This window comes from Pogoniulus pusillus, chromosome 6 (genome assembly GCF_015220805.1).
Source record: "Pogoniulus pusillus isolate bPogPus1 chromosome 6, bPogPus1.pri, whole genome shotgun sequence".
Classification (NCBI taxonomy): Eukaryota; Metazoa; Chordata; class Aves; order Piciformes; family Lybiidae; genus Pogoniulus; species Pogoniulus pusillus.
The window spans coordinates 36,335,952-36,363,102 of record NC_087269.1 but is presented as its reverse complement, the minus strand read 5'-3'; the positions used below and the strand labels follow the sequence as shown (position 1 = coordinate 36,363,102).

General features: G+C 38.4%; 1 protein-coding gene across 17 annotated transcripts in view; it reads left to right on the top strand.

The window, feature by feature from the left end:
* The window catches only part of CTNNA3 (catenin alpha 3), a 452,565-nt gene that overhangs the window by 252,159 nt on the left and 173,255 nt on the right, over positions 1-27,151 (top strand). For 13 of the 17 annotated variants that reach the window (XM_064145224.1, XM_064145225.1, XM_064145223.1 and 10 more), the window contains one exon: positions 21,413-21,493. In XM_064145224.1, the coding sequence (XP_064001294.1) occupies positions 21,413-21,493 (81 nt within the window). Of the gene's footprint in view, positions 1-18,277; positions 18,377-18,605; positions 18,672-21,412; positions 21,494-26,979; positions 27,067-27,151 lie in introns of those variants that run through there. The other 4 variants (XR_010302601.1, XM_064145232.1, XM_064145238.1 and 1 more) reach the window with 4 other exon arrangements.

Here is a 27,151-nt window from a genome sequence, read left to right as displayed (position 1 = left end):
TTGGACTCTGAAACCTCTTTTCCCCTTGTATCAGATCCACTGAAAGTTAATGGTATCATGTAACCTAAATGTTAATAAGAGAAGTATTCTTTATATTTCTGGACTGAACTTACCTTATAGTGGCCTTCCAGTATCTGAAGGAAGGCTGGGGAGGAATCTATTTACAAGGTCTTGTAGTGACAGGATGGAAGGGTTTAAACTGGAAGAGGGAAGATTTAAAGTACATGTTAGGAAAAGGTTCTTTACAGTGAGGGTGGTGAGACACTGGAACAGGTTGCCTAGGGAGATTGTGGATGTTCCCTCCCTGGAAGTGTTCAAGGCCAGGCTGGATGAGGCTTTGAGTGACCTGTTCTAGAGGGAGGCATTCCTTCCTATGTTGAGGGTTTGGAACTCAATGATTTTTGAGGTTCCTTCCAACCTAAACCATTCTATGATTCTGTGATCTGTAATTTAACTTGCTCTTGGCTTGCTTCACTGTGTGGCAGAGAGAAGGTGTAGGAAGTGAAATACCTTCTTTCTTTTGTCTGAGAGTCCTACAGAAGAAAATGCTTGCATGCACACATACTCTTTCTGTCCTTTCATTCAGCTTGTCTCTTGGTGACATAGAATGCTAATGCTATGAGTTACGTGCTCCGAGTAACTACCAAAGCTGAGTGCAGGTTGAGAATAACTGCTTAGAGTTTAGTTAGGGACATATCAGTGAGACCTGTTCAGAAAAGAACAAGTGGAAATGGGAATGGAGGGTGTTTTGTGGGAGGAAGAATGAGGGTCAAGAGCTGGGAAATTCAAGAAAGTTCCTAGGAGTTGGTGATTTTAACGGTTTAATGATTTTTCAAGGTAACAAAAGAAAATTCTGTGTGAAAAGAATCTTCTCAGAAGCACTTGTCTGACATTTTAAGCACTCCAAAGCACAAAACTCATCATCAGAAGTGTGATTCTCTGTGTTCCAAAATATCAGGTCAGTTTAAATTATGCCAGAGCAAGAAATGCGAGATGGCACTTTGGGGCATGGTTTAGTGACCATGGTAGTCTTAGGTTGACAGTTGGACTTGATGATCTTAGAGGTCTTTTCCAATCAAAACATTTTTATGCTTCTTTGATGATTCTGTGTGCAGGAAAAATCATGATTTAAATAATCCAAGATCCTACACAGAATCTACCACATGAAAGTTCTGTAAATCCATGAACGATGAATACAAAAGTGGATATATAACAATATGGGTATGGAGGAGGCTGGTACAATATTTTTGATTATGAGGAGAAAAAAGATGGCTGAGGTCAGTGTGACTATGGAGAGAAGCTGTAAGGAAGATGTTCAGGCAGGGCTGCACAGAAGCATCTGTTCAGAAAAGGTTTTGGTATGTGTATAGCAGGTGAGTGGAGCTTAGAGCAAGTTATACCATTCCAGGCAAGGACTGTGGTTATTTTTACCTTCTGCTATATAAAAAATAATGGTGTTTCTAATTTGTCTCTGTTTTGTTTCCCTTCATAGAAATTTTGATTTCTTCCTCACTCTTATCTCTTCTTGCGGTTGCAGCTTGTGTGCTTTAAATTTCCTGCCACATGAATGTTCTTTACGCTAATTGTTTCTTTGCTTCCTTGTAAAATTGTTTTGCTAGTCCTGTATCCTTCTTTTGAGTCTATAAAGGGTGTCATGTGCATATTTTAAAGTAACTGTGCAGAATTTATAGACGCAGACAGAACTCCCACTTGTATAATACAATTGTGCAACTCAAGTAAAGACTCTATACAGTGCTCAGAAAACTCCAGATAATAGTATCTCTAAATAGGTTATGTTGCTTGTTCTAAATTACTCACCTTGAGTGCATTCTCATGGACCGCGTTTAGCTAGTTAAATTGCACACTGTGTATTAATTCATTCATGGAAGAGAAATCAGGGAGATTGTTTCTTGCTATGGCCTTTCCTAATATTCTGATTAATAACATCTTGCACTAAAGAACATACAGGTTAAGTTTCGTCCATTTATATGGAAACAGGACAACTAGGTAATCAGACCCAGTCTTCATAGATTCATGTAAGGCAAGTCCTGCTTGATTAACCTGATCTCCTTCTGACAAGGCAACCCACTTAGTGGGAAAGACTGTGAATGTAGTCTACTTTGACTGTAGTAAGGCCTTTGACACCATTTCCCACAGCACTCTCCTAGAGAAAATAGCTGTCCCTGGCTTGGATGAGTATGTGCACCCCGAAAGTGGTGCTGAATGGAGTTAAATGCAGTTGGTCACAAGTGGTGTTCTTCAGGGCTCAGTATTTGAACCTTTTCTCTTTAACATATTTATTGATGATCTGGACGAGGGGATCTAATGCACTCTGAATAAGTTTGCAGATGACACCAGGCTGGGCAGAAGTGTCAATCTGCTTGAGGATAGGGAGGCTTTACAGAGGGATCTGGACAGACTGGATTGATGGGCCAAGGCCAATGGAGCTAGGTTCAGCAAGGCCAAGTGCTCAGTCCTGCATGCTTGGTCACATCAACCTCATTCAATGATACAGGCTTGAGGAAGAGTGACTAGAAAGCTGCCTGGTAGTGAAGGACTTGGAAGTGTCAGTTGACAGCCAAGTGAACATGAGCCAGCAGCATACCTAGGTGGCCAAGAAGGCCAACAGCATCCTGGTTTGCATTAGAAACGTTGTGGCCAGCTGGACCACAGGCAGTGATTGTCTTGCTGTACTCAGCACTGATGAGGCTACACCACATGTAGTGCATTCAGTTTTGGGCCCCTCACTACAAGGGAGACTTTGAGGTGCTGGAGCATGTCCAAAGAAGGGAAATAAGTTGGTCAAGTCTGCCTCTATGTGTGTCGACAGCCCATACTCTGCTATGTAAGCCTATCAGAAGTACGTGCCCCTGTACCAAACTCCACTCTATAGGTATCATGTTTAACTTCAATAAATGGATTGACCATTATGCATCACATTGGTGTGAGCCTGGTGTTTCTCCCTTGCCCTTGCAGCCTAGAAGAGAGGCCAACTCAACAAGTGGGCAAGCAGGATAATCAACAACAAGAACTTGTCTTCCAATTTTAATGGTTTAATGTTTGTTGTATTATTGCTAGTTATTTCTTAAGTGTTCTAGATTTTGTTCTCATATGTGTAATGTTTTCATGACCATTGCAAAGAACCAGTTATTACTAAAAATTGTGGCTGGTAGTGAGATTCTTGAATATCAAAATTAATAAATAATATTAAATTTGAAAAAATACCATCTCACACAATACCCTACTGCTGTTACACTGAGTAGTGACATAATGACAAGGTGTAGTTTTCAAAGACCTTTGACCTACCCAAGTTTTCATTAAGGTATAAAGAGTAAGAGAGACACAATCTACATAGACTCTTGTAGCAGAATCTGAAAATGCTTACACCTTTTGCATTATTAAACTGCAAGTGAGGCTCAGAAGTTTCAAAGGTTAACTTTTTTTAGCATAACTTTTTGCAGTCTGTATACAAGAAATGTATTTTGCAAAACTTTCTGATCTTGATTTGCAGTTGAATCAAGTTGCCGTCATTTGAGCTGTAGGTGAATGAATTTCTGAAGGGGAAGGGCTTAATTTTGTTCTGGCACATGTCTGGAAACTGAACAGAGTTTTGGAGTGTGTTGTTAGAACCATGGTGAGTAGTCCAAAAACTTGTGGAGGTAAATTCTTTGTGAGGTCTCAAATGGTACTTAGCATCCTTTCTATGAGCCACCAGCTTTTAGAGTTTCAGAGCTGTCTGTGCTAGCTTCTACCACTTTGCAGTACAAGTGCTAATAGAGGGAACTAATTTAAAAGTGTTTTTCAATTTATCAATTTCTAATATTCCTTTAAGTATAAATTCCAAAAGTGGTAGCAATGTTTTCTATGCTCTCAGTAAGTGTGTGTTGAACACATGTAAAAAAGATGGCATTTGCTAGCTTACTAGGCAGTGTGTTGTAGTTTACTTTTGTCTCGTTTAAATGTGGGTTAAAACTCTAATCAGTCTTTTCTTACAACCATTTAACTGTTTTCACAGCATGTATCATTACGGAGCAAGGAGCGTGGCCCACATTTTGTGAAAGGTGTGTTGTAGTCAGTGAGAGTCAAGGGATAGGAATTGAACTGCTTCTGTAAGAGCAGAGACAGATTCTTGAACTTCACTTTATCTTTGAAGAGACTCCAAGCAACTGCTTAATAAAGTCCTGCTTTGTAATTTCCACCTTGCTGCCTAATAAGACTGCGGTAGACCTGTTGAAAATAGTAGATAGTATTTTCAGACCTCCTGTTAACCTTCCCACTCTGTCATCTGGCTTGATGCTCAGCTTTCCATTTCTTGTTACTAAACTTACTCCCTAAGTGGGAAGCTGTTTGTTTTCTGCCTCAGTCTCCAGAGTTGGTTCATTTTATGTCAATGTTTCTTCACATCACATTTGAAGTGGATGAGGAACTGGCTTCTAAGTGATGATGTGGGTTTTATTCCTAATTAGTGCTTTATAAATTCATGGATGACAGTGTTGTATGGAACAACCTCAGAAAGGCAAAGTTAGCAAGATCTGACTATTCTTGTAATTCTCTGCCCTGTGTTGAAATATTATTTGGAAGGATTATTGCTGGATTCCAGTTACTTTATTTTTTTAATGGTTTTTTATTGTGTTGTTTTTTTTTTTTCCTACTGGGTTCCATCATATATAATTGAGAGCCTCTGAGCATACTACTCTTTGGTATTTCAATTATATATGAAAATGAAAGCAAAGTGTTGTTGGTTCTCCTTTAGCAGCTTCTTCAGTGTATTTAAGATTACCAGCTCTCAAATAATGCACTGAATCTTTCTGTTTTTTTTTGTTTTGTTTTGATTTGTCTTCTTTTTTTGTTTGTTTGTTTAGGCTCAGCTTACAGATAAAATTGAAATAAATTTATCTTTGAAAACAATCTTGGATGCCATTAGGTAGGATCATTTTTAGTGGATTAAATTTGTTAAAAGCATAACACTTATCTGTACGTTGCACAACACAGTGATAATTAACTAATTTAAAGCCAATTAATAATGTTAAATTAGAAGTGCAACATGTTCAGTAAATGCCATAATTAATACTTCACAGTGGGAAGTGGTTAAAGATATTTTGCTTATCATGTGATCTGTGCCTCTGTTATATAAGTGGATGTTATTCGGTGCTCTTTAGGGTGCACTGCTGTTATGCTGCTTGTGGTGGATTTAACTGACATGTTTTAAAAGCCCTGTTTTGTCCTGGTCTGGGGTTGGACTTAGTCAATATGGAACATACGAAGTTATGCTATTTGTGTCGTTTATGACACAAAGTTAATTTTTGTTTTGCTCGGAACAGGTTTGGATTGTTTTCTCAGGGTGGTGTAAATCAGATGCAGCTTCTATGCCCTGTGGCTCTGTCTTCTGTTTTTTTTTATTTACTCAGTGGGCACAAACAATTGTCCTGAGAAGGTTAATGGGATTCCCTCTAAATAGGAGAATCTTTTATTTGTCCCCTATTCTGCTAACATAGAATTAATATCTGCAGACAAAGAGAAACAGCATGCTGAGGTCATAACATATCATTTACTGCTGCTGTCAGACTCAAGACAGTGGCATGATTCTCTGTGGTTTTCTTTAAGTGTCACAGTTTCTTTAAATGATGTGTGAGGATCCAGCTCCTTCTGAACCTAAATTAGCAGAAAGATAATCTGTAAGGATTTTGTCTCTCCTCACCCAAGTTGCTGCACTCAGCACAGATTAACAAAGCACCAAGACTGAAGTCCTTCATTAGAAGAGCTTTCAACTTTGTCACTTTGTTAGTTTTGTTTGATTTTTGCATGCCAGGACTCTTGAAATTGAGTTCTGTCAGCGTATGTCTGCAGCAGCAGTTATGTGTAAGTTCCCACTTGAGGTATGTAACAAAAATGCCCTGTATATATTTAATTTGCTGATGTTACAGATAACCATCTAAGAACTGTATCAGTAATCTTAAGGAAAAAAAAAACAAAAAAAACCCCAAGCCTGAATCTGATACTCAAGCAAGCAAAACCAAGGCCTGGTTCAGCTCCAAGTACCCTTCTCAGTCATTACTTTTGAGGAGGAAACAAGTAATCTTCCACAATTTATCATTTAATTTCTCTTTTATAATTACAGAACAAACCCTGCCTGGAATGTTTACTTTGTCTTTTCTGCTTAGCTTTCACATTCTCTTTTCTTATGATTTCATATTTGTACTTATTAACATTCTTGGCAGACACACTGTCACCTCAGATCTGTTCTTTATGTAACATGGTTAACTGCAGCAACCACTTTCTCTTATGCTATCAGCACAATCTGACATAAATCCTTTGCATATGCAATTGCTTTTCTGTTTTTTTTAGATATCCAATTAATGTAGTTTTTTTCAATTATTTTAGTTGTTTTTGATATATAATACTTTCATGTGATCATAGAGGTATTTCGTCTGCAGCGGAACATGTACTCTAGTTAAAAATGAACATACAAGCTCTTTACTATTTCTGATAGACATTTAAATGTGTACCTTTAGTGGGATAAATTTAAGTAGTTCGACAAAGGAGATATTCACACATGCTGAGAGTTTTAAGCAGTGCTTGCTGTTGTGGTTTGGAAGCACAGCAGAGTGAAACATATTTGATATAGCAAGTGTATTATTTTAAACTGTATTTATTTGCAGACAAAAGGTGATGCCAAACTGAAGTTATACTTTCAATGCTGAGTTTTTGAATGCTTTGATAAATAATTGCTTGAGTGCCCAACCATTGACAAAAGCCCATCGATCTTTTTCTGCAGTCATAGAACAAGAAGCCCTGCACAGTCCTGAGGCCTACAGTACACCAAGAGTCTTAGATAGATTAGATAAACATATCTAGTAGACATCAACATTTCCTTCAATCTCAAAATCACAGTTTTAGTACATGCTTAGCTCTTTTCCCATGGCATTTATTAACCATATTTTCCATGGTAACTATATTTATCTTTCATATTAATTGAAAATTTCATTTTGCTTTATTTACAATACTTCAACAGGTAGCTCTCAAATATACTAAATTGTCAGGTTAGTCACTGTACACTTGCCGTATGCAGATTTCCATCAGATCAGCATGCATATTGGCAGCTCTTTCACTCCAAAGTAAACCAAAAGCATTCTTATAAGTGTTTAGCTGTATTTATATTTGCATATGTATGTAGAGTGTTGCAGTGTGTTTGAATGATGTGTCTATGTGCTGTCTGCAACTACCTGAAGGGAGGATGTAGCCAGGTGGGGGTTGGTCTCTTCTCCCAGACAACCAGCAATAGAACAAGGGGACACAGTCTCAAGTTGTGCTGGGGGAAGTATAGGCTGGATGTTAGGAGGAAGTTCTTCCCAGAGAGAGTGATTGACATTTGAATGAGCTGCCCAGGGAGGTGGTGGAGTCACTGTCCCTGGAGGTGTTCAAGAAAAGACTGGATGAGGCACTTAGTGCCATGGTCTAGTTGACTGGCTAGGGCTGGGTGCTAGGTTGGACTGGCTGATCTTGGAGATCTCTTCCAACCTGGATGATTCTATGATTCTATTCTATGATCATCAAATGCAGAAATGGATAGTAAGTAGCAACAAAGCTTGACGCAGCAGCAGTATGGTAGAGTCAAGATTCTTTTTCACACCTCTGATGTCCTATCAGTAGAATGCATACCAGCAATACCAGCACAATCTTTATATGTTTGCTGAAATACCATGAGTGATGTTTTGTACAGTACAGTCAATGAACAGTCCCTCTTTGAAGTTTTTCAATTGGTTGCTATTGGGAGATCTTTGTGACCAGCTGTTTCTGAGCACACAATCTGGGTAGTGAGCTCTATCTGGTAAAGCACTGAAAGGAACCTTCCTATGATAGCATATTGTAAGAGGCCTCAAAATCTTCTGTGGCTGGGGTGAGGCTGTAATTCTGGGTGGCTGCTGTGCTGCCATCTGGAACTCCGTCATCACTTTTCTTAAATCCTACATCTTTGAAGAATCAGATGACATGACTTTTCATAGGGGTGGTGCTGACATAAGTAATTTCAAGAGAAATTTCACTACTATGTGCTAGCTAATAAATGAAAATGGTAACTGAGTCCACTTGTTGGAGTATATACAAAGACTGGTAAAGAATAAAGACTTCCTAACCAGTGAACTGTCCCTTGAATCTTTCAATCCATGTGTATAAATTTTAAAGGAAAAAAAATTTCTTTGACCTCTCTGATATTACTGCATTGGTAAAAGTCTCATTATATTTTTCTGCTATTTACCTTTTTAAAGCTCATTTTCTCACCTTTTATTTTTTTCAGTGTATGGTGATGCTGTACCAATTACTGTGTGTATTGTGTGAAAGAAAGGTATACCAAGTGAATGCAGTTTCTTATTTAAGAATGCCTACCATCAACAAAACATTTTATACACCCTGGGTTTGTAGTTTTTGTTGATGTCTTGAGAAAACATACATAACATACTTTAAAGAAATGTCATTCTCCACTAAAAAAACTAATTTTAATCTTAGGGGGTTTGCTTCTGATACAATATCTATGTTCAGAGAATAAATTTTATGAACAGTCACTGAAGGAGCTGGGGCTGTCTAGTTTGAAAAAGGGGAGGCTGAAGGAAAGCACTTAGTGTCATGGTCTAGTTGACTGGATAGGGCTAGGTGATAGGTTGGACTGGATGATCTGTGAGGTCTCTTCCAACCTGGTTGTTTCTGTGATTCCAAGGCCTCATTGCTCTCTACAACTACCTGAAAGGATGTGGAGAGGTTGGTGCTGGTGTCTTCTCACAGGGTAGGTTTGGACTGGACATTAGGGAAAAAAAATCATGGAAAAGAGTGGTCTGGCATTGGAATTGGCTGCCCAGGGAGGTGGTTGATTTCACCAACCCAGAATGTGTTTAAAGGTCATTTGGATGTGGTGCGTGGGGATGTAGTTTAGGGGTGAATGTGGAATTGTCAATTGGACTTGGTGATCCTGGTGGTCTTTTCCAACCTGAATGTTTCTGTGTTACAGCAATGGATGAACACATATCTCTCTTAACCCTGTAATGAATCTTTTGCTCCTAGCTTTAGCCAACATAATTTCTAGTCACTTTTCTACTTTTTCTGTTTTAGCTAGTACTTTAATTTGCTTTCCTTTTTTTTTTGCTATACTCTTTCATGGAATTGATGGCAATTATATGCAAATTTAGGTTAATTTACAGTACATCAATTCTTTGGCTAATTAGGGATAGTAATGGTTAAAAAAAATGAAACCTGGAACTTGGAAATCGTAATTTAGACAAAAATTCTTTAAAAGAGCTCCCCACATAAAATATAATCACTTCATTAGAATGTGAAAAATGTTGCATGCCAAATTTGAATTTTTCTACAGATGTATTTAGATTGTTTTTTCTGTTTAAAACTAAATAGAAGAATGCAGAGAATTTCTGCATAGAGCTGTAGAGGAATATGCCCTGAATAGCAGAATTTCTTGATCTTATGCAGGATTCTGTAGGTGCCTATCCCGTAGGAGACTGTAATTTTCCCTTGTCTGCAGTGCATGCCATCACTTACAGCCTCTCTTGCTCCGTTGGTTAGCTGCTAGATTTAACAAACAGATACGTTTTCCCCTTCCCTCGTCTGACACAGAAGCACAGGATTTTCAAACTTGTACTCAGAGTATAATCCAATGGACACAGTAATGGCTCTAATTTCTCACTGTCCAAATTAGTCTGCTAAGTAAATGGCTATGCAGTGGCCTCTTTTCTGGCAGTTGTCAGTGTAAAAGGATCATTTGAGTGATCTTTCATCAGTCTCTTTCAGGTTCTTTCCTGGGTAATTGCTAGAAGCAGAAACTCTCTGAAGTAGAATAGATTTTCTATAGTTAACAGTGGCAGGTTTTTTTAAAGTAACATTTGAGTACTGAAAATATTTATTCACCATCTTTTAGGAATAACAACTTGGAGTGATTTCATTGTGTTGCTATAAATAATTATATGTTTTATTCTGGAGTGACTGATAGGGCTGAATTCACCTGGTGAAGTAATTGCATCAGCTATTATGTGCTCTGATAATCCTTTGGACCTCTTATCTTGCTACCTCTTATCTTGTAGTCCTATATATAGACAAGATATGTATAAAGGAATTTTTGCAGTTAAGATGCTGGTGAGTGTTTGTATGAAGTATTTGTAAATTTGAGAGCTAATTGTTTTAAACTCTTGCCTTAGTGTTTTCCCTAAAAGCTGGATTTTAATTCACTGCACATTCTTAAATGACTCCCAGACTCTAAGAGTCACACATTACATCACAGCATGGTGTTAAATTAATTGTTCTGGATTAGAAAGGGATTAACTAATACATTTAATACATAATTACATGGTATTACAGTTTTTGTCTGTTGATGGCCTTCAGCCTTAAAGTACATTTATGCACAAAACCAAATCCAGAATATTTATGTTATCTGAGATGACCCATCTTTGCCTGCCTCAGATCTGAAGTCATTGAGAAGTAGCTATGTTTATAAGGGTTCTGTCACTAGACCAGGTTCTGTCACAGTTCCACCCATGCTTGTCTCAAACACCTTCTTTCAAATCGTTCCTCAGAAATGTTACTGAGTGAAACTAAATATTTTACCGGAATAATTGCAAGTGGAATTTCCTTTGCTTGTGGATGTGTGCATGGCTAAAATCTCATCTGAAAGGAATCAGGGAAACCAAATCTTCCTACCCATCCATGGTGATGAAAAATATGCTGGTTTTCTGTTGAAAGAAGTAGCATGGCACGTCTGTTCTACAAGCGGTCATGAATAGGATCATAGAGATTATCTCATGACAATAAGTATGGCAACACAGCAAACTTCCTGACAGAGAAAAAGAAATGAGCTGCTTAGTTTTACTATTCTGCCTTCCTTAACTCTTCATGTTACTGTTTGATATAGTAGGGAATATGAGGAGAAAGTGTGATGCTATTAGATAATGTGGAGTTGCTATTAGGTCCTAAAAAAGATCCTTCTTTTCAGAAATATATTTACAATCTCTCTCTCTATATATATGTAATTTTTAAGAAAGAGACAATAAGTATGTGTCTATATACACAATGCAGATTAAGTGCTGTTACACTCAAGTGTGTTGGAATTTATTTATGTAGGACATTGTGCATTAAAATACTATACATAAACCCACAGTAAGATTGGTTTTGTTGTCTTGGAAAGTATAGGTTATGCTTTTGCTTTGCTGCAGAAATACCACTTTGGAACTTGTACTAACTCTGCCTGTATGGAAGACCTCAAGTAGCTTTTTTCTGTTTATGATTCCTCTTTAAGACCATAACTTTTGGATGTAGAGTACAGCTAAGAACTTTAAACAGTCTGGATGAGAGATAAGAAGGACTGTCTCATCAACTCTGTTTTATTTTGAATTTTCTTCCCTCTCCATCCTTTTCCTCCCCCTCATAACAGCATATAATCTCCAAGCAATTTATCTGAGTTCATCATAGGAGGATCTTAAGCTGCTGCTGTACGATCAGTTTTTCTTCAACTAATTTCCTATTTTCCCGCTGTAAGACTGCGAGAACACTTTGGTGAATGGTAGATGGATATTCAATTAAAAACTTCTATACTAGCAACTGAGAAAATTGCTTCATAGTAAAAAGTGGAATAGCCTTAACCATGCCTTGTGTTGTCAGTTCCGTAGTATGGATATTGCTCTATTCTTACTTTAGTTTGCTTTTCCTTCCTGTATCATCAGTGAATGACAATCATATCTGATTAAAATAAATTTAACTTTTTACTCCTTCTAATTCCTCCATAACTTTGAAGTTGAATGCAAACAAAAGTAAAGTACCATTGGCCTTTATTATTTCCCTATCAAGTTTCTTATTTTAAATATTAAGTACTTGTGACTATCCATTTTCATTAGAAATAGTAAGCAATCGTTACATTTACTTCGCAACAGATCAGATCATCTCTAAGTTCCCTTCCAACCTAAGCCATCCTATGATTCACTTCCTATGACACTTCAGGAAAATATGGGAGTTTTTTAGGATCACCTTGGTATCATGCTGATTTTCTATAATATTATCAGTGTGAAAAAAAAAGAGGAGAAATGAGATAATGAGATACTTGCCTTTTCTATCAGAAAGAAGCAACAAGAATTGAAGCCAGAATAGGTTCTTCCTTGCCTTCTTCAACTTGCTCACTGTAATTTTCAAGATCCTTCATTCTCTTATTGGAAACCAGAGAACCAGCTCTGTCCTTTGAGACTATCTCCCCCAAATTCATTTCCTTGACACCAGTGTTTCAGAGAGTAGATTAGAACATGAAATATTACACATAATCCATCAACATAATTCTTTCAGAGAAAGAATTAAAGTGCGATACATTTTAAATGTATGGCTTTGGCTTTGTTTATTTAGTTTTGATTTGGGTTTTGTTGTTTGTTTACTGGTGGGGGAGTTTTGGCTGTTTTATGCAAGCTCATTTTGATTTAAATTTGTTTTGCAATATTAGGAACTAGATATAACTGAATACCAAGGGAGAGTTTTACCAAGGAGATTTAAATTCAAGACTTTTCTTACATTTTGATTAAGAAAGGGTAATTCACATGGGGAGGAGAGCCCTCCGTACTCCCATTCATATCAACAGAGGTTGAGGTAATTAATTTCTTACAAGGTATTATTTCACATCTCGCTGCAATAAATCCATAGGGAGCTGTCCATGATGGCTTGATGAGCAAAAAAATGACAATTTCATATTGAAGGTGTAGAGAAGGAAAAAAAAATCCGTAAAGAGGAACAGTTCCACATGAAAGATTCCATATTTGCTCATTGCATGTAATTGTCTGTAATGTTTTCCTTTGTTTTTTTTCCTGGGGAGAGGGGGCTTGGGGTTTTTTATTTTTTGTTTAGTTTTGTGTGGTTTGTTTTTGTTTGTTTTTTTTTTCCTTTCTCTTTGCCTTCTGCTTTTAAAGTTACTTTTTTTCTTCTTCACAGAAACAGGTTTTCTTGAATCAGGTGTGTCTAAAATAAAAAATGCGCTATACTTGCCTTATTAGACTAGAGAATATGAGTTACCAAGTAAATGCAGGGATTTTTAACTTAAAATATGTGTGCATCATTCATTCTTTGCATTTCTCATTCCTTGTGTTTCCTATATTAGCAAAGAACATTAATAAATATTCTTGTAAATTGATTTCCTTTTCTCAGCTTTTGATGTGCAGTAAAAATATGCTTGTAATGCTGTATGAAAAGTATCACAGTATCACAGTATCATCAGGGTTGGAAGAGACCTCACAGATCATCAAGTCCAACCCTTTACCACAGAGCTCAAGGCTAGACCATGACACCAAGTGCCACGTCCAATCTTGCCTTGAACAGCCCCAGGGATGGCGACTCCACCACCTCCCCGGGCAGCCCATTCCAGTGTCCAATGACTCTCTCAGTGAAGAACTTTCTCCTCACCTCAAGCCGAAATTTCCCCTGGCACAGCCTGAGGCTGTGTCCTCTTGTTCTGGTGCTGGCCACCTGAGAGAAGAGAGCAACCTCCTCCTGGCCACAACCTCCCCTCAGGTAGTTGTTGACAGCAATAAGGTCACCCCTGAGCCTCCTCTTCTCCAGGCTAAACAATCCCAGCTCCCTCAGCCTCTCCTCATAGGGCTGTGCTCAAGGCCTCTCACCAGCCTCGTCGCCCTTCTCTGGACACACTCAAGCATCTCAATGTCCCTCCTAAACTGGGAGCTTTTGCCTTTTCAAAGGACTTTTTGCTCTTTAACATATCAGATATATCGAGTTCTGCCTCTGTCTTGTCAGAGGATTCCTTGAGTAACTTCTCAAATGTCCATTTAAGAGATTTCTCAGGCAGCAATTAATAAGATGGCACCGCTATGAATCCTTAAAGATAGTGTGGGGAAAAAATATGAGAAACAAATGTCGATATGATTGCTCATGCATCTAAATGGTGCTGTTGTTTCAATGAGGTTATTTTCACATTACTACATCCAGTTCCAGGATGTGGAACTGTGATGGTTTGGGTGTTCCCTGCCCCCCCCCCCCCCCAACTTTAGAAATCACCCAGACTAGACTCAGCCAGCTCTGGAAGTATGAATGAAGCTTATATTTACAGCTAGCACAATATACAAGCAGATATTTACAGTATATACAGTTATATACAGAAATATACAAGGTAAAAGGTAATACAGAAACACAATTCCCCTCCTAGAAACCTGAGTCCCCAGGAGGGGCTCTCAACCACCCCTTCACCTTTCCCCTACCCCTCTCAACCTTACCCCAGTCCCAAGGAAGAATAGAGGTTTGGCCAGGAGGTTAGGAAGCAAAGTGGATTAGCCCAAAATGGAGGGTGAGGTTAGAGAGTGAGAAGCAGCTCAGCCAGCAACCCAAGTGAGACCGGTGCCGAGTGTGTTATCTATGTTTTGACTTATGTTTTTATACTTCTCAGAAGGCCTATGAGGGAAGTAGACATCACCATTGTTTTCCTTTCACAGCCTGTAATCTAGTTCTTCTCACCAAAACCTTCTAGCCTGCTTCAAACTAGCACAGGAACAAAGATGTCTTTTGTTTGAAAGCATGAGGTATTCTTGAAATCTGGAATGGTAAGCATCTGGCTTCCTTTTGTGTTTGAATATGACACAAACTTTTCATTGAGGTCTGTAGCATTGGAGGTCATAATTCTGATTTATTTAACTAACCCCTTCAACAAGGGATCTTCTTTTTTACTTTAAAGTTGCATTTTTAAAGAGCAAGTTGAAAATTTGGAGGGTAAAATACTGTTTCCATTCTGCTTGTAAGGGTCAAATATTCCTTGGGCCTAGTATAGTCAAATTCGTACAAGGAAGTGTGAAGACTCTTAACAGCAGTTAAATGTCTTGGATTTTGCAAGATTTTTTTGTTACTACAGCACTAGGAACTGCAGGATTGGGACTGCAGGATTTATAAAATGAGACAAGATGGTAAGAAATAAAACCTATTTAAGAGGTTCTTTATATTAGATTGCACTAGGAACCTAGAGGTGTTTAGGTATAAAGTGCTGTTTGCTGAAAAGGCATCTGAGACTTGATTTCCATATTCTGGTAATAGTGTACTTATGATGCTCCAAGGAAACAGGGAGTCCAGGAGTCTAATTGCCAGAAAATCACAAAATCATAGAATGCTTCCAATGAGGGTTAGAAGGGACCTCCAGAGATCATCAAGTCCAACCTCCCTGCCAAGGTCAGGTCACACAGGAATGTGTCCAAATGGGTCTTGAAAGCTTCCAGAGGAGACAACTCCGTGAACTCTCTGGGCAGCCTATTCCAGTGAAGTTGCTGTACAGTACAGATTTGGCAGCTCATGTGGGCAAGCAGGGAGCAGAGAGGAAGCTCACATGGCAGCCTGGTGGCAAGCAGATTGACTAGAGTAAGGCCCACTGATTGGAGAAGATTTAGCTTGTATGGCTCCAGTTACTTGTTTTTCAAGAGAGGATGTCAGAGGGAAGGAAGCTATCCATACGGAAATAGCTGTCCTGAGCCCTCACTTTGGCAAGCAGAAGACAAAGGTTACTCAAATGCTGCTAATTAGGGTCTTCCATGGATTGGAGGCTTTTTTGAGGCAGATGGTTGCAATTGTCTTTACTTTGTTGAACTGCACAATAGGATTTGAAAGATCAAGGGTGTTATGAGCTGAATATGAAAAGTAAATTTTATTTTTGTTATTCCACAACAAATCCATGCATTGATTTTTTTTCCCAAGTAACTGCAACCTTATTTTAACACAAACAAGAAATGATGAAACTGCTTTTTTATGCCTTTTTTTTTTTTTAAATTACTCTTATCATTTAGTCTAGAATTCAAAATGACTTAGTAATTCAAAAGAGGAAACACTTCAAAGCATCATATTCCAAAAAATCTTAAATGCTAAATTGCAACAACAGACATAAAATGCCTGGTGTCTCTATAGGAACTGACACTGTTTTAATGTCTTATTTAGGTTGGATGAGGGGTTGTTTTTTTTAAATTAAGCAATATACAGCACTCTATAATTATTGTCAGTCAACATGTAGGCTGAAATGCTCATTTAATTAGAGCTCTGACATTAATTAACTTATTAGAGTATTGATTGGTGTTTATGTAGCTCAACATTTTGGTATTTCTAGAAATATGCTAGGCTTTTTAAAAATAAATTGTCCTTGGATACATTGAACGAAATCAAAAGGTATTTTTTGTAAGCTATCTCTTCAGTTCAATGCAGTATGAAAGTTGTAGAATTTCTGCCATCTTTGTTATTGCTGTTAACTGTTGGCATGTAACCACCAGAGAGTCCACTGGAGACATGTTCTTGAGTCCTTCAAGGTTGCATAGCTAACACAAACGTATTAGTTTGCATCTGTATACCTTGGAGTGCAGAAGGATCTGTCATGCCTATGAAGGTAAGATGCCCTGCTGATATAAATCAATTCCATTACAAACACTGGAGCTGTGGTGATTTGTTTCAACTGAGAGTCTGCTCTAAGATATGTAGTATTTGAAATTGAAATCCATCAAGAAAGATTTTCTGCACGTGTGGTTTTTGAGTCATTCAACTAATGTTTATCAGTGTGTGAAGTAGACAGGCCTTTGTTATTGGCAATACTTGGCATTTATCTTAAGGCTATGCAGTGTTAATTAAAAATACTTGTTTTCACTTAGTGCAGTATTAATATCGGCGTGAGTTAGTGCTTGTAAAATGTTTCATGTGTTACAAACACAGTGAAGTAGGAGCCGGATATTGCTTGTAATATATTCACCAGGGAACCATATAGGCATTACTACATTTATTTTACAGAAGAGTACTGTAGCTGAATGCAGGAAAGCTGAGAGAAAGGAGTTCAACTGCATGATTTTTTAAATGCAGTCTAGAAAAATTTGCACGGTTTTCCTAGCCCTGTTCTGAATTCAGTGACCATGTACAGGAATGAATTATTTCATCATAGCCTTGCTTGTTTTTAAGTACAGGAGTCATGAGAAGAACGTTAATTGTCAAGCAGATGCAGAGCATTGCAAACACAGACAGCTTAGCTATATTACTGGAGAGTGGAACACAGGGTACAGATGTTTAGATCATGTTATTTGCACTATACCATTATTTTAACGTACGCTTGAAAAATCCTAGGTCTGGTATTTCTCAGCTAGTAGAAGGTGTAATTATCCAGTGTAGATCTTGAACTGTTACTTGAGATGGAAGTCTGCAGAGGAATATAAACTTCAAGGAGTAATTCATCATTCAGAGGTATTTGGGACCAACAGACAGTGCCCACAGAAGCTGAACAACTCAAGATGAGGCCATTGGCATTCAAAAATACTCCCACAGTAAAATTTGCAGTAGATGTCCTGCTGACTTTAACAGACTACATAATCTTTTAAAAATTAAATCTTTGTAAGAAGGATTTATCCCAACTGTAATGTTGGGTTTATTTTTAGTTTTAAATTTCTTTAAAGAAGGAGAATCTGTAGGTAGAAGATTACCCATATTCTGGACTTCTTCACATTCTTCAATGTGAAGCTGCGTTTTACGGTGTATTTAGTCCTTGGGCAAAACATGAGGTGAAGAATTACTTTAGTTATACTTGGGTTTGGTTATAGACACTTGTTAAGGAGGGGATTAGGTTTGAACTTGGGTTTGGGGTGAAATGCAATGAGGCTGATGTAAAAGTTATTAAATAATTTATTAATATATACAGAGAAAACCTCCCCAAACTTCTGTACAGCTAAACCCACACAAACTCTGTGATGGTAGAACTGTTGTTGCAGAATGTCTGTGTACAATCAAATTACGCTGTTTGGAAGAGGCTTTTGCAAATGTTTCTAATTAGAGAATCTTACAGCATAGACTGCCGCTGGTAAGGTTAATCCAATTCTTTTAGCAACTTGAATACAGAGAGTTCAGCTACTCACTGGTCGGAAGTCTTAATACCTGCGTTCCGAGAGCATACGCAGGAATATATGTACATATACATGGTGAAAGCCGTGTGGCTGAGGCTTCACCTGTGTGGCTGCTGCCATGTGGCTTGTTGCCAGTTCAGTCCAAATTGGGCACGCCCTCGGAAAGGTCTTCCGTGGCTCTCCGGAAGTCATCGGGGGGTCAGCAGCCACCTGGGCAAAGCAGGGTGCAGGTGTGCGGCCGGAGCAGTCCGATTGCGAGCTGCGTATAGCGAGGAGTCGGCCCCCGGGCTGGCGCGGCAGGACGTCCCAGTGTCGGAGCTCGTTGCTAGGTCGTTGCTGGGTCGTTACCTGTATTCGGGCTCGATCAGGCAGCGTCAGGCCGCCGTCGTACACGAGTCCCCGCTTACGAGCGATGCAGAGTGTCGTGGCACACAGAGGCAGGTAAAGTGATAGCGGCAAAGAAACAAAGGTAGCAGCAGCAGGCAGCGAACAAGCAGGGAGAGGTAAGCATCTCGTTTACCTGTATTCTCCTATTTGTCAGATGTGGGATGAGATTAATGGACCTTTGGGCGCGATATTATCCAGTCGGCTTCGGCAGTCAGCCAGAGCATACCAAATTAGGCAGGTCCGCAGGCCTGCCCCCCCAAGTACGGGAAGAGCACAGGGCTTGCACCTGCAGGCCGTGAGCTGGGCACGTGGGCTTGCACAACGCCTTAGACGCCCTGGGCCCTGGGCAGCACAGACTTTGTGGCGCCGGGTCCTGTGTGTCCCTTCCTGCGCTTGCCTCTGGTACGGCAGGTAGGTAAACATGTCCGGGCAAGGCAGAACATCTATAAGCCTATTTTGGGCCTATGGGCTCTCCACGACATAACTGACAATTAAGAATTTAGAAATAAAGTCTTTTTGCCTTGTTCTCTTGTTTTTATATTACTTGCCCGGTGAGGTTATTTCATATGAGCTTCCTCCAAGAGTTAGGCTTACTTAGAGCCAGTTGTATCATTAGTTGACACTTTTGGAGTTGCAATTTACTGGAGGACGTTAAAAAAATGTCAATATTTTACATTGATTCTGTGTCCTTAGAAAAACGGGCTGTAAATATAAAACTTTTAAGGGGTGTGCCAATGTGGACCTGCATCTTTGTAATTTGAAAATGCACAGCCATAAGTGGAGTTGTATCCATGATGCTTTTACTGGTCCTGTTTACCTAGCAGTTTAGAAGGGATCAATTTTCTTGTCGAGGCTGAAAATAGCTTGCAAAACAGTAGAAAATTCATTACTTCTGTTCCTATGCAAGTATTGGTATGAAAAATGGTCACATTACTAAGAAAGTCAGTACCTACCTTTGGGAAGATTTCAAGGTGAAGTTCAGACCTTTCTCCAACACTTGTGTTTGATCTTCTGTTCTCTGCTAACATTGTAAACGATTTCACGAAAGTAGCAGGAAAATGTCTAAGTCACCCTCAATATGTAAGCTCAGTTTTTAGAAGTAATTGTACCTTTCAGTTGATAGAGAATGTATGAATCACTTCAAGGTACTTATTACATTCCACATAAATTTTTAATATTAAAGTGCTTTCCTGATCACCTCTAGTCTTTGCCTTAATATTAATCATGTTGCTCTGCTCACAGAGGGTTTTTTTTTTAAGCAAGCAAATACTGAATTTGGAAATACTGCATAAAACAAGGTTGTACATCTTAGTGTTTCGTTTCAGGTATTTGTATTTGGTTTAGTATGATTTACAAAATAGTCATGTTCCTTATATACATTTCTAGAACACCTCTGCTATGAAGATAGGCTGAGGGAGCTGAGGTTGTTCACCTTAGAGAAGATTCTGGGGGGGGACCTTAGAGCTGCCTTCCAGCACCTGAAGGGATGCTACAGAAAGGCTAGACATCATAAAGATGTTTAGCAATAGGACAAGCAGGAATGGTTTGAAGCTGCATGGTTTAAAGAGATCTTAGGGAGCTCTTCAATTCATGGCTAGTGAGACTCTGGAATAGGTTGCACAGGGAGGTTGTGGATGCCTCCTCCCTGGGGGTGTTTAAAGCCCAGTTGAATGATGCCTTGAGCAGCTGAGGGTAGTTGAGAAGCATCCCTGCCTGTGGTAGGGAGGTTGAAAGAGATATCTTTATGGTCCATTCCAACCTAAACCATTCTATGGTGATTGTGTACTGTAGCTGAAACCCAAATATTTAGGCCAGTATACCTGTGTATTTCATTAACATGGATGAGAATCTAGTCCTTTCTCTGGAAATGTAGTGGGTACTGAGTTAAGACTTTGTGTATAGGCATGTTCACTATTTGTGGTGTCCTTTCTTTGGAACAGGTCAGTTTAACGTAGTGAGTTATGGGTGATTACAGAAACAAAGTTCATCAGCTGTTTTGGATTTTCATATAATTTCTGTACTTACATGGAAAACAATAAAACAGCTAGCAGACTCTGAACTGCTGTGGGAATACTGTATAGAACAGATGCAGTAAAAGCAATGCAGTAAAAGTGGTCACTTTTCAAATAGCTAATAATGATACAAGCACTTTACTTACAAATAGACAGTTAAGATGGTTCAGAAAGTCCACAACTGATTCTCAAAGAAATAAGCAGATCTCAGCCCTGAATGACAGATTGTGTTCACAGAGTAAGATTTCATGGACGACTTAGGACATTTCAAAGATCTCAAGAGCTCAATCTTCTATTGATGTTGAGAGTGAGTGTGCTGTTAAGAGCTTGGCCATTTTCACTGACATTCTCTGCACTGCAGCATCGTGGATATTTTGAAACTCACCTGTTCTAGTTGGAGAGCATTGAGTCCAACCGCCCTGCAAAGCCTCTTCGGGCATGTCACACAGGAATGTATCCATGGGAATTTTCACTGCCTTCAGAGAAGGAGACTCCACAACCTCTCTGGGCAGCATGTTCCAGGGCTCTGTCACCCACATAGTAAAAAAGCTTTTTCTCATGTCAAGATGGAATTTCCTGTGATTTAAGTTGAAGGCTACAGACTAAAGTACTACTGAATTGCATTGCAAACATCTGAATTTGTAAATTGCTTGTCAAGGAATAACATGATTTCTTACATGAAAATGGTCCCTGGAGACACTCAAAATGACCCTTGACAATCTTATCTAGTTGGAGGATTTCCCTGATCACTACAATGGTGCTGGACAAGATGACTTTTGAGGGTCCCTTCCAACACAGTGCAGTCTGTGAACAGTGGATCAACATCAATAATAGTTGTTGTATTAATGTTGTTCTGTAAGTAACCTTGGACTATAACAATTCATAACGTAAGAAGTGTATAATTTTGTTGCTATATACTGCTAGTAAAGAACATCTTTTGATTCATCGGGTTGTGCTTAACATTCCAAATTCACCTTCTGTGAATACTGTGGTATTGGCTCCTGAAATGCATTCAAATTCCAGAAGATCCTTCAGGTTGTCTGATTTACCAAATGTTCTGATGAACTGAGGACGCAAAGAATATGCCTGCTTAAAGATCATGAATAGTCATGGTTGTGTTTTCTCTCATGTTTATTACAGACTGACAAGAAAGAGAGAAGTAATGCCCTCAATGTTGCGATAGAGAGTATGTGCAAGAAGACGAGAGATCTCCGCAGGCAGGTGGGTGACCTGGGGAACTGAAAAAGTGACAAAGGAGGCTTGCAGGATGCTTTTCCAAATTACTGTTTTCATGTCTTATAGCATTTCATTTTGAAACAAAAAAAAATCTTCTATGTTAAAAAAATGCATTATTCCACAGAATATATGCATACAAAATTTTCAAACTCTGGGAAAAAAACACTACTAACTGATCCTGGTAAAATATGTGTAGGGATGTAGACAACTCTGCAGATGTGCATGTCTACATATGTATTTGCTATAGAAATATAGGAGTCATGTACTTTACACATCAAGATTTCTTTTATTTTAACTAAACTTGAATTATTACTGGTTGTTGGAACAGATACCTTAATGACACCACTAGGCCACTATATTTAATTCTTCACATTGTCAGAACTCATACAACAGAAAAGGGTCCTTGAAATACCTAATATGCAGTCCACCCACCCGTTTTGCATCCCAGTGTCCCAGTGCTAATATAAGTCATGGACCAAAATGCACAATTTTGGTGTACTGAAGAAGGTGAGCAGTAGACATTAGCTATGTTTACATCCTTTTTTTGCAAGGAACATCTTTTAGAAAAAACTATAATTGATGTTGAAAGTATATAATGTGCCAGTTTAGAAACAAAAAACACCTCAAAAGCCAGTAGTTCTTTCAGCCAAGCTGCCCCAAGCCGCTGTAGGAAAATTTATGGCTACAGAGAACAGAAGCACACATTGCTTTCATTCTGTCTGGAGCTGTGGCTATTTGTCAACTCTCTGGTGAAAGAAAATCCCTCCCAATTTTGTGTGCAGTCTTACAAGCCAGCCCATACTTCAAGGTGATGAATAAATTTCTTCCTGTCTCCTCTAATCAGCCAGGGGGAGTCTTGAAAGATGAGATGAATATGACATAAATATAGTGTTTACAACTAACTAGCTATCCAATTTCTGCTCATATTCCATCAAAAGTGTGTTCTACTCAGACACCTGGCTACTTGTATCACAACCTCAGTGTGTGCAGAAATTCTGGAATCCTGTCCTGCAGTCTCTTCCATGAGTTAATGAAAGTCTAGCTTTAGTATGCTGACTCTTACAGTGTTTAAATCTGGTGACTAATTCAATTTGTGTGTTTCTATAAATCTCTGTAAAATGTTCAGGCTGAATGTAATCATGCCCAATTTATTGTCAGTCTAGAAGCAGTAGTTTTCTGTAACCAAGGTAGCTCTGGCTTATTGATGGTTTTCATTGGAAGATAATGATGAGAAATATGTAATCTACTTCCTGCAATTCTTTGTTCATACATGTGAACTGCATAAGAATTGATTTAGGAAGAGTGCTTACTGCATGTCTGTTTTCTGACCTGGGGATCATGAAACTGTAAGTTCTGTGCCTGCAGATACTGTAGTAGAACCTAATTTGCTTTTGCTCATAAACATTCATTATTCTGTCTGCTAGCACTTTCACTAGAGACATGAACATTGTTATTTGGTTTGTTCTTGCAGTTTTGATAGTACTTAACTTTGTTTTTTTCTTTTTTAATGATACTTTGCATCATAGCTGGTATTACATAGTGGATTCAGGGTTATGGTGTGCACAGTGTACTCTGCTTTCAGTGAGTTACTGGGATTGCTGCTGCAAAATTGCAGTTGAAGATGAAAATCTATGAAGTTGTAATTTTGAAATTTCAGTGTAGTGCACAATAAACAAAACCTTCTTAAAAGCACTGGCCTAGTCACCACCTGGTGGTGGGTTATGCCACGGTCCCCTGTGGAACTTCTTTGTAGTTCACAGTAAGTAAAGTGAAGGAAGGCTTGTACCAGTGTGGTAGGTTTACACTACTTGGCATTTGGGATTTACCCCCCAAAGGTAAATTACCACATTACTCAGAATTTTGGAAGTAAAATTATTATTTACAAAGTAGGCTAAATATAAAATGTAATAAATACATACAAATACATATATACAATTATACAATTACAGCTAGACAAAACCCCAGCTAACCCTCCTATACAAAACCCAGACCCTCCTGAATGAAAGTCCAGACACCTGTCCCCTTGCGCACTCTAGCCTGCAAGGCCACGTTGACTACTTCACCACTGCAACACAACCCAAACAATGTTCAGTTGCAGAGCAGGTGAGGCCAGAGGGAGAGAGAAACAGTGGAAAATGGCAAGCAAGCAAGAGAACACTTCAGATTATATAAAAAATTTACGAGCCAGTGAAATGAGATAAATATGTCTCTTATGTTCTGTTCAGCCCCTTTTGAGATATACTCTGGAAATTTCTCTGAGTCTTTATGTGCAATTTAGGACCTAATTTCTAAACTGTAACAACCAGCAAGACTTGAAGGCAAAAGTAGCAATCTCAGTGTAGCCTGGAAGTAGTTAAAATCTCTTGTTTTCCAAATGAAGTATTTGTGATCTTTTCCAGAACATGACCAGTACTTGTGAGGATTTTAAACTATTCTGGTTTGGTTTTCACTTGATACTGTGCTGGAGATCTGTGTGCCGTTTGTTCATGTGCAGTGTTACCTAGCTTCCCAACCTAGTAGAGCTATATGAATATTTAGGAAGGAATTGCCTATTCATCCCATTTTCTGAATCTGAGGCATTACCATACTCAGTTCTTACTTTTCAATTGTTTCCCTGTGAACCATGAATGGACTGCACACATGTTTCTCCTAAGGTTGTTCTGCAGTTTTGGTTGGTTTGGTTTCTACATAAATGTGATTCCTGATTATATTATTATGTTTCTTCAACATTGGTAGCTTTTTCTGAATGGAAAGGAGATGGCCTTCCTGGTATTCCTTCAAAACAGGAAAGAGAACCCTCAATAATTACAACTAATCTTTACTTCTTTAACCTGTGTAGTCTTGTGATGCAATAGGCAAATAGAGGCAAAGGCAGACTTCTGCACTCATCAGAGTACTGATACATTACTATATTGCAAACTGCTGCTTGTTTTTGACAACCTTACGTCCTGTTTTATAAACACTGTGTTTCTATGTTATTTTTAATGCACTTGCATATCAAAATGAACTCTTCATGCTTCCACCTGTGTTAGTCTGCTCAAAATGTAAGAATAAGACCTTGCACCTTGAAAATAAACCCATTTGTTAGACATCACCCTCCCTCTGCTTTCCCCCTTCTGATGAAGTCTCTTTCAGTCTTCTCACTTTTATGAGAAAAATTCTAATTATAGCACAGTAACTTCCCTAATGTTGACTGCCAGCACTGCTAGTGCTGGTTTTGTTTATAAGTCTCCCTGTATGGCTACTTAGCTTCTAGCATTTTGCTCTAGAGGTGCCCAGAGTCAGAAACAGACTTGTGGAAAAAACAAAGACTTGTGGAAAAAGTAAATGTTGTGATTAGCATGAACAGAAATAGATACTGCTTCAGACATTCCTTTATTCTTGGTCTTTTATCTTTCTTTGTTCTGCTTTGTATTTCCTCATTCTTTAATACTGTACAAGCCACAATTTGAAAAACCTCAGCTTCTTATACTCGTTTGCATAGCTGAAACAGAAACAGAATTTCAAACTTGTTTGTATTCAGTAGACACAGAGTTGTCTTTTTTCTTTAAGATGTGTTCCTTTCTTTAATTGCAGAATAGAGGATTTCTTAGAACAAAATAATAACAATAATTTATATGTGGAAGGTTAATTAAACCAAGCAAACCAGTGAAACGCTACAGCAAAGACTTATGTGAGGAGAGGGAAAATTGGGCTGTTGTTTTGAAAATTGGATGTCCCAGCCTCACCACAAATGTGACTAAGGTCATTGCAGTCACAGGTCCTCAAATGACACATGAAGGCTGCAAAAGTTCTGCAATCTGCGCTATGCAGAACTCAAAAGTCTTCTCTTTGCAATAATGAATCAAGGGCCATGGATATGGTTCCACAGCTTTTTATTGCGGATGATTGTTGATTGAAATCTTAGTGTTCAAACTGGGGTTCCTCAAGTCATGTCAATCTACTTAGTTCACAAGTACATTTGTTTTCTTCAACTGGATCTTCCAGGACAGAAATGTTAACAGGTAACTTGGCAGGACTGGAGGTTTAATGTGTTTTGTTCTTAGTAGTAAAACATTTTATTATCTCTTTACTTTTTAAAATTGCCATCTGAATAAAGCTGGGAATGTGAACATGACAGTAAAAATCCAATTCTGTATTGGAATCCCATAGCCTTTGTCTACTTTTGAGAACATGGAGTCTATCCAGATAGTATATCTTGAAGTTAGAAGAAAATGCCAACATTCTTAAAGTAAACTTCCTTGTATTTTTTGGGTGAGATTTGTCTGCCCCATGTGAACCAATGGGAGATGGCTTTTGACCATCAGGCTATGCAAATGCTAGCAGTGGAGTTCAAGTTCTGAGAATCAGCAGACTTCTCTACTGTTATTTCATAGAACCATAGAATCACAGAATGGTTTGGGTTGGAAAGGACCTTTAGAGGTCTTCTTGTCCAACTCTGCTTCAATTAATAGGCCCATCTTTAACTAAATCAGTTGCTCAGAACCTCATCCAACTTGACCTGCAGTGTTTCCAGGAACGGGCTTCTACCACATTTGTGGTAGATGTTCACTGCCCTACCTACAAAGACAGCAGCATCAAAAAAAGACTGTTGGCTTTGTTGTCCTTTTAAAATTATTTTCCCATCAGTAGGAGCCTTTATTTCTACTGAATTTTCACCTGGATGTATTGGAGCAAAATGCTAAGTGAAAACACATCCTTTAGCAGCAAAGCTGTCAGCATGTAAGAGCTTATAACCCTTTTGCATTGTTTGCTGTTCCAAACAATATCTTTTATTAGGATTGTAAAATTGTGGGTCTTTTTGCTCTAGGAGATTAAGTGACCTTGCTAATTTAGTTGCGTGGCTAATATTGTTAAATTTGGTGTATTTCGAGAAGTGTTCTAAAATTCATTATTAAAATGAACAATTGCTTTGTGTAGGTTTATAGGATGGAAAATAACCTCTCAAGTGAAATAATGATCACTTACAAGCTTACATGAGACCTAATATAAGAGAGGTAATTTGTAGCAAACGTTACACTTAATTTGAATAAGAAGTTCAAGAACAATTAATTTAAATGCAGAAAACTAGAACTTCACCCTAATTTATACTTCTTGCTCTATTAATGTGGCATCAAGATAATCTCAGTCATTATAAAACTACAGTTTGAGAATCAAGTGGTATCCTTGGGTTTTCCAACAATGTATAAGATACTTGGATAATTGTGCAGTTATGGAAACATGTGATGGAGACTATTCTATGAGTATAAAAATAATGAAATTAGTATTTTCTTGAAAAATGAAATAGCTTTCTCCATTGGCATCTGAATTTCAAGATAGAATGCCCAGGAAATTTTACTTGTGGTCTAACTATTTTTTCATACATGGAATCATTTAAGTAGTCTGTTCTGTTCATGAAACGTGAATATTAGCTTCATTATCCTTTATTTCAGTGGAACTATTGCATATTTTAAGTGGTTTATATGTCATAGAATCATGGAATGGCTCATCTGGAGTTACTCCAATAGCTCTGTGTCCTTCCTGTGATGGATGCACCACAACTGGACACAGTATTCAAGGTGAGGATCTCACTAGAACACAGTATAGGGGCAGAATCACCTTTCTTGCCCTGCTGGTTACACTCTTCTTGATGCAGCTCAGGAT